Source organism: Trachurus trachurus (assembly GCF_905171665.1).
Source record: "Trachurus trachurus genome assembly, chromosome: 9".
Taxonomy (NCBI): domain Eukaryota; kingdom Metazoa; phylum Chordata; class Actinopteri; order Carangiformes; family Carangidae; genus Trachurus; species Trachurus trachurus.
The window spans coordinates 27,371,283-27,386,316 of record NC_139895.1 but is presented as its reverse complement, the minus strand read 5'-3'; the positions used below and the strand labels follow the sequence as shown (position 1 = coordinate 27,386,316).

General features: G+C 45.4%; 1 protein-coding gene across 2 annotated transcripts in view; it reads left to right on the top strand.

The window, feature by feature from the left end:
• Nucleotides 1-15,034, top strand: part of LOC310990925 (tetratricopeptide repeat protein 28-like) — a 172,072-nt gene that overhangs the window by 139,031 nt on the left and 18,007 nt on the right. For both annotated transcript variants that reach the window (XM_083978486.1, XM_083978487.1), the window contains exons 7-10: nucleotides 5,503-6,299; nucleotides 6,434-6,978; nucleotides 9,095-9,618; nucleotides 14,359-14,468. In XM_083978486.1, coding sequence (XP_083834612.1) covers nucleotides 5,503-6,299; nucleotides 6,434-6,978; nucleotides 9,095-9,618; nucleotides 14,359-14,468 — 1,976 coding nt within the window. The remainder of the gene's footprint in view (nucleotides 1-5,502; nucleotides 6,300-6,433; nucleotides 6,979-9,094; nucleotides 9,619-14,358; nucleotides 14,469-15,034) is intronic.

The window sequence follows — 15,034 nt, the reverse complement described above, 5'->3', positions numbered from 1 at the left end:
CGCAATTACAGCTTTTTCCATTTACAGGTCATGTGGGAATGAGCAGTGGAGTCCACATTCACACAGAATCAGTGGAGAAAATCTGCTCCATCCAGACTTTTGATTAACAGATTTTTATTACACATGCAACTGCAGCAATGTCACACCAGAAGATTAAGCGCCATGATTTGTGTTTTTAATCCACTATATTTGTTGTGAGCGGTGCAGAAATACAGTGACACCCTTCACCCTGGGAGGCTGAGAGCTCATCATGGAAGGGTCATGAGAGGAATATGGTCAGAAGTGGCTTTAAGTGAATGGCATATGAAGAGGCAGAATAATCAGGACGTTAGCAGATCTGATAAATATCCACTGTCATGACACAAATTGACAATTAATGCATTATTACCATCACCATAACAACAACACTTAACAGCAGTCCTTCACTACTGTTTTCAGACTGGCCACAGCAGGAACAAACTAAAGACCTGGGCCAGACTTGCCTGGGGCCATGATGCATAGAGATTATTTAGTTTTGTACCTAAGCCTTTGGGAGCGGCAGCGAGCATAGATATATTATTAGTCTGACCAGGAAAGGGAGCAGGAGAGTGCTGAATTTACGGAGGAATTTAGCGAGCCTAATGGCCCAGACAGGATGAATGAAGGAACGCTGTAAGGAGGAAGACAGAGGAAGAGCCTAACAAATACAGAAAAGGAGCATTTATCTGAGATGGGTGACATCTTTAACCGTCCATTAATGACTGGGTAAATACCCTGAGTAAATATTAGCAGGCCTGCAAAAGAGAGAGAGAGGGGCAAAAGGAACAATGGTTGGAAAAGAGGTGAAGTGATGGTGGCCAGGACTATATAAATGCCAGTCTTACTAGAGAGATTCTGGCTGGCTAGCTGATCTTTGCAGCCTAGTCCCAAAATTTCTGTTTGTTGGAAAAGCAGCAGACGCTCCCTGCCTCCCCCAGCACGGCCCCCTTCACTCTCCTGACAGAGGACCATGCCAGAAACTGGACTAGAGAGGCCCTGCAAAACATGCTCCTCTGGTCCTTGTGCTTACACTAACGTTTCACTCGCTGTATGCGGTTATTATTCTGCTCACTGCATACTGTTAAATGAAACAAAAGAGCTGTGGCTTTCTACTGCGTCTAGCAACTGTGTCCTTTTAAAGGCACATCTGCAAATTCAGCATGAAACGTGATCTGTTCCTAAACGGAGAGACGATTGTGGCGAGAAAAAAAGGAAGAAAAAAAGTTGAGTGGAGATATTGAACATTGTTGGTTTAAGTGGTAGGAGGAATCAGATGTCGTGCGTGTGGACAGTTCGGCAACAGTTGGTTTAGCGAGCTGAAGGAGGAGGGGGTAAGGGGGTCAGCTGGAGCAGAGAGGAAAGCTGCTCAGCTGGTGCTGCAGGAGGACAAGTGCAGCACTCTTGGGTGTTTCGGTTGGAGGAACACCCACTCAGCATTTGTCCCTCTATCCATACTATGTGCTTTGTTTAAATCCTCCTTCTTCCTGTCTTTCCGTCAGTCAGACTGTAGGGGATGTCTATGTCTACGAGTAAGGATTTGTTACTAAACCCAGCCCCCCCAGCTCCACCCACTCCTTGCTCCTGCAGACCCCAAGAGGATCCAGTCTCTACCTCAGCTCACTACTTCCCCCAAAAGATCTTAACAGACACTATTATATACTGGCTTGTACTATTAAGCTTTGCATATGATAATGCAGTGTTTCAACTTCCATTCACTAAAATCTCATACTATAGTGTGATACACTACTGATCTCATAGTCAGACTATCACCCTTAAAGGGATAGTTCACCATTTTTTGAAAAAATTGGCAAGAACTGCCCTCAACAGGAACACGCATCAGCTGTTTTGCATGAATTTACCTCTAAAACAATTCTGTCTCGTAACGTTGTGTTATTATCTCATAGCGTGGTAAATGTGCAGGTCACAACTTGTCCAAGAGAGCGTTGTGGAGTTGTTGGATTGTGTATTTGATGAATTTGATGAGGGAAACCAAGAAATCCCATTAGCCTCTGTAGCGTAGCTCTGAACAGCTTGCGGCTCTGCTCCGCCGTTCTAATAATAGCTTGTACCAACAAATAAAGGAAACGAACCTACTGCTATGACTATAGGGATAATGGCAATGGGCTAATTTGCCAAAATGTTGAACCATCCCTTTAACTCATTCTTTTCAGCAGAGGTTGGTGCAAGCAGTTTTGTAAATACTTGTGACAGCAACACAATAATCTTGCACCTAAAAGGCATTCAGAGGCAATGAACTACTGCTCTGTTTGAGTAAAATGCTTTGTAAATGCTGTCAACCCTCTCTGGTATTTCCTTCAGCTATTGACACTCTCTGTTTTGATATTTTACACACACTAATCTCCTTTCTCAGAGATTCAAATTAGTATCAAATTGTCCACAGTCACTGCAATTTCAGCATCCTGCCCTGGTTTTGAGCTTCTCAAACGTGAATGTAAAATATAATGTTGACCTCATTCTAAAATATAAAATGAGGAACACACCCAACTCATTATCTCAGGCTCAGACTGGTCATCTCTACTCTATTTCTAGTATCAACCCAGCCCAGTGGCAGCAGCACCATTGTTGGTAAAATCCTCTTAGCTAACTGTAGGCAGCAGCGCTCTGGAGCTCCATAGCTCCTGGAAGAATGACACAGTGATTTACTCAGAACACGACACCATCCCTCAAAGTCATCACTGCAGCATATCCCTCTATGTACAGCCAGCTGTGTAATGAAAAGTGACAACACATTGCCATGATTGCCATGCTTTTAATGTCTTTTGTTATGGGGGGATGGATAGGGCTCTGGATGGATAGGGCTCTGTATAAAAGAAACGGAATGATGTGGTGTTCTTTATCCTGGGTTTTCACTGTCTTGGTCTCAGTGTGCGAAAGGAAAAAAAAAAAATCAAGCCATGGTTAATAGATTTTGGCATTTAGTGTGCACCACAGGCTTACAGTGTTTACGATAGAGGCTCAGTTGAATTTCAAAATTGATACTATTTTTGAGGTCATTTTGATTTGGACTAAAAGCCATAGTGCCTCCTCCAGCTTGACCCCCCACCACCACCACTATCTCCAACTTTGTGTCCCAGCAGTATTTACTGTACCAGCATGTTTGGTGTGGTCTTATTTACTATCATGATGGATACTATTCCCAATAGGTCCCATAATCCTCTTATATGAGGAGGGGGCACAGAAATATATTTTTTGCCTCAAGTGTGCCTCCAGGCATTGCCTGAGGCTTATGGCAATTTTGGCTGCAGTTTTCAAACCCAACCTCGAACCTGCCTATACATCCCAGCCTCTGCCCTGACTGTCTCCCCTGTCCCTCTGTTGAACACCAGAGCCAGTTTTAGCCTGTAGAATGGGACATGTTTGCTAGTAATACATCAGTAGGCATTATATATCTTCAGTAAGATCAGCCTCCATTGGGGAAAGAGTAACCTTGGGAGTGACTTTGTGGCGAGAGCTGTCATTGCTCCTCCAACTAGCCTTTCTGTGAATCCTAACATGCTTCCACTCTGAGGAAAGACTCCACAGGAAAGGCAAAGCAAAGAGGTTTGTCCAGGGTGTAGGAAATGTCTGTGCCAGCAAAACCTTGAAACCCCAAAACCTCATCGTCTGCTCCTCATTCATTTATTTTGGCTTGAGCAAATAACACTTTTACTCTATTTGTACTGTACATTGTCCAAAGAACCACATGCAAGTTGTCATTCACAATCTAAATTCTCCCTGTGTTATTTGGTGCAACTGCCTCCTGTTCTGTGTGCTGCTCCCAGCATACCAATTCCTTAGGGCAGTGACCTGATGATTACAAGGTCAGTTCATGTTGTATCACTTTAACCTGAGGCCGCAAGCAAGCAAACAAACAACAAATCAGGTTTGAGTTGTCAATAATTCTCTGCTACATGCTGAGTCATGATCTGAATTAAGTAGGCAGAGGCTCTTTGATGATGTTTTCTCAGAAAAATCCATCAATCGGCCCGCAGAGAAAAAAAAGGAGTTGGTTTCTATTCTGCGTTTGATTTTTAGACACTCAGTTCAGGCAGGTTCAGTGTGAAGATAATCCTCTCATTTAGACTTGATGTAGAGTGAAGTATCCGTGTTGGTGCATTTCATGGGTCTCGTGGGTCGTGTGAATTTCTTCCTTGTCCAACAACCCAGAAAAGTATTGGATGTATGTTACTGTATAGAGCAAATGCCTTGTGGTGTATACAAAGGCCAACATGCAGCACAGTGGCTAATACTGTACACACCAAAGCTTTTTTCCATCCTCACTGGCATGACGCGCCGCTTTTTAATTGAACCAACTTTCGAGCGCACATCCACATCACTATATTACATCTGCAGTCGTTTGAGCCGTCTGTTTAGTTTCACTCCCACTGTTTATGTAGCTTGTGTTCAGACCCACGATGTGGCAGGTTTCGGATGAAATAAATGGGAAAACACACATGGCGGTAACTAATCCCGGCGGCACCATCACATACTCACCGCAAGCCACAGAGCCCCCTCTCCGTCACTGGTTCCCACCCACTCTGGCTCCAGAACCATTTCCATCCCTGGTGTCCCATCACAGGCTGCACCCCAGTCCTAGTAGCCCATTAGTTGCTGTGCTGATGCAGCAAAGTAGTGATGGGGGCTGTACTGTATGGTGGTGGATGAAGAAATGCTGTTGGGTTACTCTGTCTGCCCCCGCCAGCCTGCAGCCATCCTCTCTGTGAGCTTTAATATTATTGGCGCAGTTATTATCATTGAAAGCTGGTTGACAAAAGCAAAAGAAGAGACCTAGAGAGATTAATAATGAATCTCAGAGAGAAGGAGGAGCAATACGGAGGATATGCCGTGATGTCTCTTTACCCTCTGCTGTTTATTTGTCAGCGTGTATGAGTATGTGGGTGTGGGTGCACATTTGTTTGGATGTTGTGTCTATGTATGTGCGTGCGTGGTTTGTGCCAGATGGCTGCCTGGCTGTGGGGTATAGCTATTATTTTTCAGATGATGCCGTTTTATCAGAGATAATACGCTCAATGCACTGGGTCCTCCATTATTTATTGTTTCTCCACACTTATCTCATTTTTTCTAAAGTTATTTGCTGAGCTTTCCATCAGCACTTCAGTCCCTCACTTTTACTTCCTATGTGTTTCCTTCTTGTTCTCTCATAAGTATTTCCAACCCTGTGGAAAAGTTGTTGATTTTGGTAAAAACCCCTCTAAGACAGAATCATCAAAGACAGCTTAGACAGTCAAAAGGTTCTATTTTGGTGTTATAATAACTCTGTTTGATGGCACTACATTTTAATTACCATAATTTTGTGGGAGAGTGTTGTGTAAGCAGAGAACAGATGGCTCAGAGAGCATATTTTAACAACCAAATGACTTGTTTTGTACATGAAGAGCTGACGAGGCACTTGAATTTTACTCCATTTCTCTCTCAATGGGTCTTTAACTTCATCCTCTCGCTCTCTCTCTCCTCTATCCACAGGCATCATTCACCAGATGAAGGGAGACTATGAGACTGCACTGAAACTCCACAAAACACACCTGGCCATCGCTCAGGAGCTGAATGATTATGCTGCTCAGGGCCGGGCCTATGGTAACATGGGTAACGCCTACAACGCCCTGGGAGCCTTCGACCAGGCCGTTCGCTACCACCGCCAGGAACTGCAGATCTCCATGGAGGTCAACGACCGCGCTTCGCAGGCGTCCACCCACGGCAACCTGGCCGTGGCGTACCAAGCCCTCGGAGCCCACGACCGCGCTCTGCAGCATTACCAGAACCACCTCAACATCGCTCGCGAGCTCAGAGACGTCCAGAGTGAGGCGCGGGCTCTGGGCAACCTCGGCAACTTTCACTGCTCTCGAGGAGAGTTCCCTCAGGCCGTGCCCTACTATGAGCAGTACCTCCGGCTGTCCCCTGACCTCCAGGACATGGAGAGCGAAGGGAAAGTTTGTCACAATCTGGGTTACGCCCACTACTGTCTGGGCAACTATCAGGATGCCGTCAAATACTATGAGCAGGACCTAGCTCTGGCCAAGGACCTTCATGATAAACTGAGTCAGGCCAAGGCGTACTGTAACCTTGGGTTGGCATTCAAGGCCCTGGGAGACTTCACTAAGGCAGAGGAGTGTCAGAAATACCTGCTGTCACTGGCCCAGTCACTGAACAATGCACAGGCTCGCTTTAGAGCTCTGGGAAACCTGGGAGACATATTTGTCTGTAAAAAGGACGTGGCCGGAGCCATTCAGTTTTATGAGCAGCAACTGGCCTTAGCTCACCAGGTACGGCCGCACGCAGCGAATGTGTACACGAGAGCAATTCATCACATAAATAAGAAATGTCATGCAGAATGTAATTTTGACATCAATCATTCATGCCCCTCATGTGGATATTGTGAAATTCTGTCTTGTTTCAGGTCAAGGAACGAAGGATGGAGGCCTGTGCCTACGCCGCCCTGGGAGCCACCTACAGACTCGTGCAGAAATATGACAAAGCTCTGGGCTACCACACCCAGGAGCTGGAGGTGTATCAAGAGCTGGGCGATTTGCCGGGAGAGTGCAAAGCCCACGGTCACCTGGCAGCTGTGTACATGGCCCTGGGGAAGTACGCCATGGCCTTCAAGAGCTACGAAGAACAGTTAGAGCTGGGTCGGAGGCTGAAGGATCCCGTCGTGGAGGCTCAGGTGTACGGAAACATGGGCATCACTAAAATGAATGTAGGGGTGATGGAGGAAGCCATCGGCTACTTGGAGCAGCAGCTGGCCACTTTACAACAGCTGAGCGGCAACGAGGCAGTAATGGACAGAGGCAGGGCCTACGGAAACTTGGGAGACTGCTACGAGGCTCTGGGCGACTTTGAGGAAGCCATCAAGTACTACGACCAGTATCTGTCAGTGGCCCAGAGCCTCAACCGCATGCAGGACCAGGAGAAGGCCTACAGAGGCCTGGGCAATGGACACAGGTGAACCTGGCATTATGTTTCTAATTCATAATATGGGGATAAAGAATAAAAAATCTGCACACCAAGGCAGTGTTGGTGAAAAGACAAGGCCGAAACATATATAAACAAGTTCCCGCCCCCACCAGCAGGTGGTCAATCAGTACAACTGGTATGAATCACCTTAATTTATAAGATAATGCAAAAGACAATATATACATATGTTATTATCAAAATATTCACAGAGATAAGCCTCAATCTAAACATATTTATTTATTTGAAAGGGACAATACACATAAATGAACGTAAGTATGTTTATACAAATGTAAATGTGTCGGAATTAGCAAGCCTTCTAATTTACATCCGCCGTCCCTTGGCAGGTAATAAACAGACAGAGGAATAAGAGGTAGAGTTAAGAAAAAATAATAAATAAAAAATACACAAAGAGTTAAACGGTAATTCACATCATATAAACATTCATACGTATACATAAAGTGCAGTAATGTCAGCATAGTTCTATAGCAGAGTTCTATAAAGTTGTCGTGGAAATCTTGGTTCTGCCGGTGCAGAGTCAAAGAACATGGTTTATTCACCATTCTCCATAGAGAAGAGAACAGTACTCAATACCAATGTCAGCAAATTTTCCACCACAAAGTAAACATAGGAAGCCTGTCTAGAGACTTCTTTAGAGAGTATATCATTTACATGGAAAAAAGTACAACAATCAAAAATATATATAGAAAAAAGCTGGTTAGGAGAAAAAACACCCAAAAAGCTGGTTGGTCCTAATAGACTACTATTATAGGAGACGCCTCTGTCTAATGAGAGGATCATGTAACTCCAATTGCATCAGGGGAGTGAATACAAATAAGAAGAAAAATGAGAAAGAAAACAACAACAGTACATGGGGTAGATACTTTCAGAAAAACACTGGTTACAAGAATTCATAATATCACATTGGTAGAAAAATACTGATCAGGCTTTGAATAACACATCAATATCAGTTTCCCTCGGCTGTTGCAGCAGCTGATAATTGCACTGACTGGGTATTACTAATAATCACCATAATCCTACTTGGCATATTATTTCTCTCCCTGCACTCACTTTCAAGGACCACCGTAGTTTAGAGACACCTTGCCGGTGAGCTGGGCCTCGGCAGCCGGAGCCGGCTGGTGCTAGCTGTCTCAGCAGCAGCCTAGTGGCCCCGGCCTTATCTGTATGCAAAGAGGCTTTGGCACACAGATGTCTGAGAGCACAGTTATTTCAAGGCAACCTCTTACATCTAGTCGCTTCTCCCTTCCATTTCTCCTTATTTGTCAAAGAGGCCGATAGCATCCGAGGAGACCGCAGCGCAAAATAAAACACGAAAGGCTTGCCGAAATCCTCATTTCAGAGATGATTTTCTTCTCATTGTGCGTCATCAGCATGGCACCGCAGCAATCACACACAGCAGTATTAGCCATGCATGAGTTCAGAGGGGAATAATAGACATTGCACGCAAACCTTTCTCGTCTTCTAACAGCTTTTAGTCAAGCACAAGCATTATCACACAACATTAATTAAGCTGACGGCTTTTATTCTTTCAATGCCCCATTTGAAACCAGCGTTGGCCCATTGTTGATGCCTGAGACGGTGACTAAAGTCTGTTTGAAGGCTGTGAAAGCAAATCAAATGTGGAGATGGGAGCAGGGATCCTCTGACAGACAATCCATCTTGTATTAAAGGGTGGTTAACAATGTTACCCTTCAAAAACAGCCCAATTTCATATCATGGCTGAAACATTTCTCATATAGCCATCCCTGCTCACTCCTCAGTCTGTCAGGTTCAGTAGCCGTCAATGCTGTGAAGGCAGCTTTACAGATGACAGCTTTCCTCCGATGTCCATTCCTTTCCCTGTTCACACAGTCACGAGAGAATAGATACATGTGTGCATGAATAAAGAATATAGTTTCCCCTAGATGTGAGATAAGCAGAGAGATAAACAGGTTTTTGTTGAAGGCTTAAAAGATCGTAGGCTTGAAAGATATCGGAGTATTTGTGCCAATGACAGCTTTTCTTTTAGGTTTCTTTGTTGGCTTGTTTTCTCATGCCTAATCTGCTTGCCTCTGACACTCATTGGTTTTCCTGTCTTCCTCTGCAGGGCCATGGGGAACCTACAGCAGTCACTGGTGTGTTTTGAGAAGCGACTGGTCGTGGCTCATGAACTAGGCGAGTGCGGAGGCAAAGCTCAGGCCTACGGCGAGCTGGGTGCTCTCCACAGCCAACTGGGCAACTACGAGCAGGCCATCTCCTGTCTGGAGCGTCAGCTGGCCATCGCCCGCGACACCCAGGACAGGCTACTGGAGGGCGACGCCAGCTGCGGTTTGGGCGTCGTATACCAAGCTATGGGAGAGTACGAGACGGCCCTGCGGTGCCACCAAAGCGACCTGGAGATCGCAGAGGAAGCAGGCAGCCCGACACGCCAGGCGCGCGCTTACGGCAACTTGGGCCTCACCTACGAGTCGCTAGGAAACTACGAGCGGGCGGTCGTGTTCCAAGAACAGCACCTAAGTGTGGCGGCTCAGACTAATGACTTAGCTGCCAAGACGCTGGCCTACGGCAGCCTGGGGAGAACACACCACGCACTGCAAAACTACTCACAGGCTGTCATGTACCTGCAGGAAGGTGAGTGAGTCAGGGGGAACAGGAGAGAGGATTGCCTTTTTTTGCCTGAGCTGATAGGCTTAGAGTTTGTGAATTCATGAATATGAAATTCCGAGCCTATTTGTAGCTAAGCCTTTGCCACATTTTTATTAGGCTGTGTGCTTGTGTCTGTGCCTGCGCATGCATGTGTGCGTGTCTGGGGCTTTTGTGTTCATGTGTTCTAAGTGCACAGGGGGATTTTGTGTATTATGTGTCTGTGTTGTCTTCTGTGCTGTAAAGGTATACCAGCATTTGTGTGTGTATGTCTGTGCAAACCTATCAGGATGCACGCCAAGGCATTTCTCCTGTTTACTGCTAGCTGTTCTTCACACCTCTATATCTACTTTTCTCAGAGGGTTCTTTGCAGTGAGCTGCCAAAGGATCTTTTCACACAGTGGCTGACAGACTCCTGCTTCTCACGCTTCATTGTCCCCCACAGATTATGGTGAAATAAAAACCTGCAGCTTGGCCCCTCAAAAAATTCATTATGTCAGTGACAGTGCGGGAAGTGTTTGTCACAGAAGACGTGATAAGTGGAAGCGTCCATGGATGCGAGCTGAGCTGAATATCCTCACCAGCACGCGCACCCCAATGTCATTCCTGATGCTTAGGCTACACCCACCATGTTTGACCCAAAGCCTGTTTGAATCTATGCAAATTGAAGGTTGTGTAAGAGAGCAGTAGTATGTTTCACCCTGCATGGAGCAATCAAGGAAACATGAGTACATCTCATTTATCTCTCCTCTGTCCACTTTATTAGAGTAAGCCAGGCCCACAGTGACCCACACACCCTCTGCAGGCCTGCTTGTTGAGCTTTAATGGAAACAAAGGCGACAAGCCTTTCTGTCTCCGCCCTGTCCTCCTGTTGTCCCCTGCACTGTCCTTGTATTGTTCCTCACTATGGCTGTGAAAAAAGAACAGTGCCTTCACTATCGTTGACAGCCAATTATTTCTGGCCAACCTACCCAGACCGAAAAGTTGGCAAGGTTTTTTTTTTTCTTTTTTTTTTTTTTTTGCTCCTACTTCTAGTTTTGTGTTGTTTTTTTTTTATTATTCTTCATGCTGCATTGCATGTTTTTTTTTTTTGTTTCCTGAAAAAGATTAATTGGAGGGAGGGATAGAAAGGCAGCTCCAAAACTAGTGCAGATATTGTTGACAACATGTGACCTCCAAGTCAGTGTGTGTGTGTATTCGTAAATATGTTTTTGCATGCGTGTGTGTGTGTGTGTGTGATGCTTCTGTGGTGCACGGTAGTAGAGGATGATAAGTCTGCAGAGAGAGATGCACACCAATTAACTGCTGACAGGCAAACATCACTTCTGTCACTTCAAGTGTTCACTCTGCTCCTCAAGTCATCTTCTTGTGATTTCACATTAAAGTGCACTGCACAGAGATGTCTCAATCTTTAACAGAGGAGGCATTTCACACCAAGATGCACTTTTTCGACGATTAACACAATAGTGTCATTAAATCAATGGCCTCATTGTAGCCGCTAATGGAGGTATTACAGTTTCTCCATGCTTGGTTTATGCAACAAGAAGTAATGGAGTAACAATATTAACCTACAGCGCTGGTGTATGTAAGGAAGGTGACTCTAGATTAGGAACGTTAGAATTGTTAGAAATGCAACTCATCTGCGAGGAGTAATGCTTATTTACAGTATACATATTGTAAAGAAAAACATTTATATAACTTTCTACTTACATCTTTTATCTATTATGTACATTTTACAATTAGACTATTTATACTATATCATTATGTTTTCTATGTGAGAAACAAACCTACTAAGTTATTATAAACCCCCATCCATACAAGCACACCTGTGCGGTAAAAGCATCATCAGCTTGCATCGACAAAGGTTGTAGGTTCGTATACGGTATACATTGGCTTTTACCGCATTATAAATTCTTTATATGTTAAACGTAATAGTAGAAGTGTTTCAGGGTATCAAATAAAACACATTGATGTTGATAGGCCTCAGCAGAGCTTTTCAAGAGGCACATAAAGCTGAGTATGTCAGTGAGAACGTTTCATCATCATATATGGATCCCACACAGTTCTCAGTGTTAACTGTTTTTCTGCTATAAAAGTTGAATGTTGCTTGCTTTTAAAGTGATATAGGTTTGTCTGATGTTATATTAAGCTACTTATATACACACTGTGGTTTAGTTTATTGCATGTTCACTATTTCTTAGGCTCAGAACCAACATCGTTTTCTTCATTGTATAGAGTGTATATATTAGAGACTGGACTACCATATAAAAAATTAATTGGTGTTGGTTGCAATTGTATAATAAATTATGAATTAGGCTTTGCCACATAACAGCTTTAAGCTCAGAAAATGTCAATGCAATTTTAGCACTATGCAGGTAAATTTAAAATATGTTGGTGTGTTTCTTCAACAATATACAAGGCAAACCAGCCACTATCATCATCCAGTAATTTCATAATACAATGTCTAAGGATAATTATTTTTTACACAGAAAGAAGAAACACAGCAGTTAGAATATATATCATGAAAATGTCTCCAGGATTGTCTTTTTTTTTTTCTTCAACACTTGTTTATGGTGGACACTTCATGTTGGTGACACACTATTCTTTTCCACATGTGGTCATGATCAAAGGGCAGTGTTTCAAGTGTGTGCCTGTACGAGGGTTGATTTTTTTTTCCTGGTACCGCACACTTGTGGTTCGACAGTGCATGAGATTTCGTGCCCTTGTTCCAACGCGCGCGCGTGTGTGTGTGTGTGTGGTGTCTGCACGTAAAGCCTGTGTCTGAAGGCAGAGGTGCGTGGGCCTCAGGGGCTGCAGAGAATCTCTCACCCAGCTGTCAAGCAGCCTTTAAAGTGTTCTCTAGTTGCTCTTCAGGGTGCAGCCAGCCACGGCCACATCCTCATGTCAGCCACCGCTACGTGACTGTGCCTGCGGGGCGCACCAAAGGCACGCACGGTGACAGTGACAGACACTGAATGATACAGAGTGGGAGAACAGAGAGAAAGAGAGAGCAATGGATGGAAGGAGGGATGGAGAGAAAGAAAGAGAGAGAGAGAGAGAGAGAGAGAGAGAGAGAGAGAGAGAGAGAGAGGCAGGCAGAGAGGAAAGGCAGAGATCAGCATGAGTCATAATTCACATGTATTATTTCACTGTCAACTGGAGAATAAAGAAAACATAGAGTTGGTTGACATTCAGGCTTGATCATAAAGAACTATCACAGAGCAGCTCAGAGAAAGACATGTTTTGTGTGTGTGCGTATGTGTGCGTGCGTGCGTTCTCGCGTGTGTGTGCAGATGAAAGGCTCAGAGCTGGAGTTGAGAGATGAGTGAGGGGTGATGCTGTCAGAGAATGAAAAGGATAATTTAGATCTGTTTCCTCTCTCTTGCTCCAGCGCCTAATGAGCCCTAAGCAGTGCCGAGTCCCCGCAAGCAGTGCCACAGTCAAGATGAAACAGGTAGAGAGAGCAGAGGGGGGCCTGAGACACAGGCACCGAGATGAGAAAATGAATGCGGGAGGTAGAGGGAGAGAGGAGCGCAGTGGATGCATGGGGTGGGGGGGGGGGGGGGGGGGAGGGCAGGCAGGCAGGGAGAAAGAGGGGAGGGTGTGTGGAAAGATAAGGAGAGAGGGGAGACTGTTGCAGGCTTCAAAGGCTGCCGACTAGCGTGGCCATGGAGGAGCCATGAAGTCTACGGCTGCGTGGTGTGCTGGGTCTTGTGGAATAGGCTGGCTGTTTTGGGTCACGCTCTCTGTTCTTGGCTTATCTGGTCCCGCCACAGACTGTTTTCCAGGAATGCCGAGAAAAGCAAACTCGGACGAGGGTGGCTTGGCCCATTTTCCCCTTCTCTTTGACCAAAAGCATGTTTAGACCCCCTCCACCACACAAGCGAGCGGAGAGAATAGACTCAGATACAGAGCCCAATGCTTTAGTGAGGACTGTGCACGATGCTATAGCCGATTGCAGCCAGCAGAACGCTTGCTGCGTGTTTAGCACCTTGTGGGTGATGTGTGACCCAGCAGCTGTCGTTTTTTTTTTTTTTAAATCATTGTCTGCTGCGGAGTGGCATTTTCATCTCAGTAATTGGGCAGAACCAAACACTGTGCAGGCTCGGAGGAGGACACATGCAAAGATGTGACACCGCTTGAGGGATTGGAAGTGAAAAACAAACTGCGCACTCACCAGGTGATCTGACACAGGCACGCTTACTGAACACACACACACACACACACCCAGATACACAGTGTGTACATGCACGTTCACACCTTTCCAAACAACCCTGGAAGTCTCTCAGACAGAATCTCACATGCGCTGTGAGTTTGCATCCAGTCTATTATTAGCTCATCAGTGTGTTTGCAAATATTTGTGGACGTCTTCATGATATTGCGTGGCTTCTTTAATGCACATTAAGCTGCTGTTTGTGTTTGCTCAGCCAGTCGATGCTTAGCATTGATTACTATGCAGTCCGATTAGTGCTCTAACAGCCTCCCTCCACAGCAGACGTGTGTGTGTGTGTGTGTGCTTGTGTGTTTTAGCCCCAGTGTGAGCAGTATCTTACGACTGAGGCCAAATATCCAAACCTGTTCGCTGTCAGAACATCAGTACCATGCTATGCTTACATCTGTTACTCTGAAAGATACCTAAGAGTCTGCCTGCTCTGAATAATTTTTACTCTTCTCTCTCTCTCTCTCTCTCTCTTTCTCATCTGCTCTGGTTTCCTCCCCTCCTGACAGGCCTGCGGCTTGCAGAGCAGCTGGCTCGGCGTGAGGACGAGGCGAAGATCCGCCATCGTCTGGGGCTCTCTCTATGGGCCAGCGGGAATCTGGAGGAAGCCCAACATCAGGTAAAATATCTCCTGTTTCTTCCTCCTCTTGCCTCAACTCACCTTGACTCAATTATTCCTCTCCTCTCCTCTCCTCTCCTCTCCTCTCCTCTCCTCTCCTCTCCTCTCCTCTCCTCTCCTCTCCTCTCCTCTCCTCTCCTCTCCTCTTCCTCTTCCTCTTCCTCTCCTCCATCTTGACTCCTTCCAGCAAAACCACCTCATGTAGTTAAAACTGACCTCTAATAAGCGCACATCTGTTGGTCGGCAGAGGTTACAAATGAGCAGAGGAAGAAGATGTCCAAAGACATGGAGTGTGGGTTTTAAGTTTTTTGTAACGCCCTTATCGTAAAAGAAAATGCCCAGAGAAGAGAGAGAAACAGAAAAAGGAGATGTGACTATAGAGCTCGAACACGTCTGCTGGCAATATGCTGGGGAGTCTGTTGAGGCTGCGAATGCTGTCATCTCAGTAGACAGGCGACAGATGACTAGAGATTTTTTTTCTCGTATCTGTGTGCATGGTCTCAGGAGTCCCAAGCCTCTGCATCACACACATATTCGCTCCTCTTCAGCCCACTGCCCACCTGGCA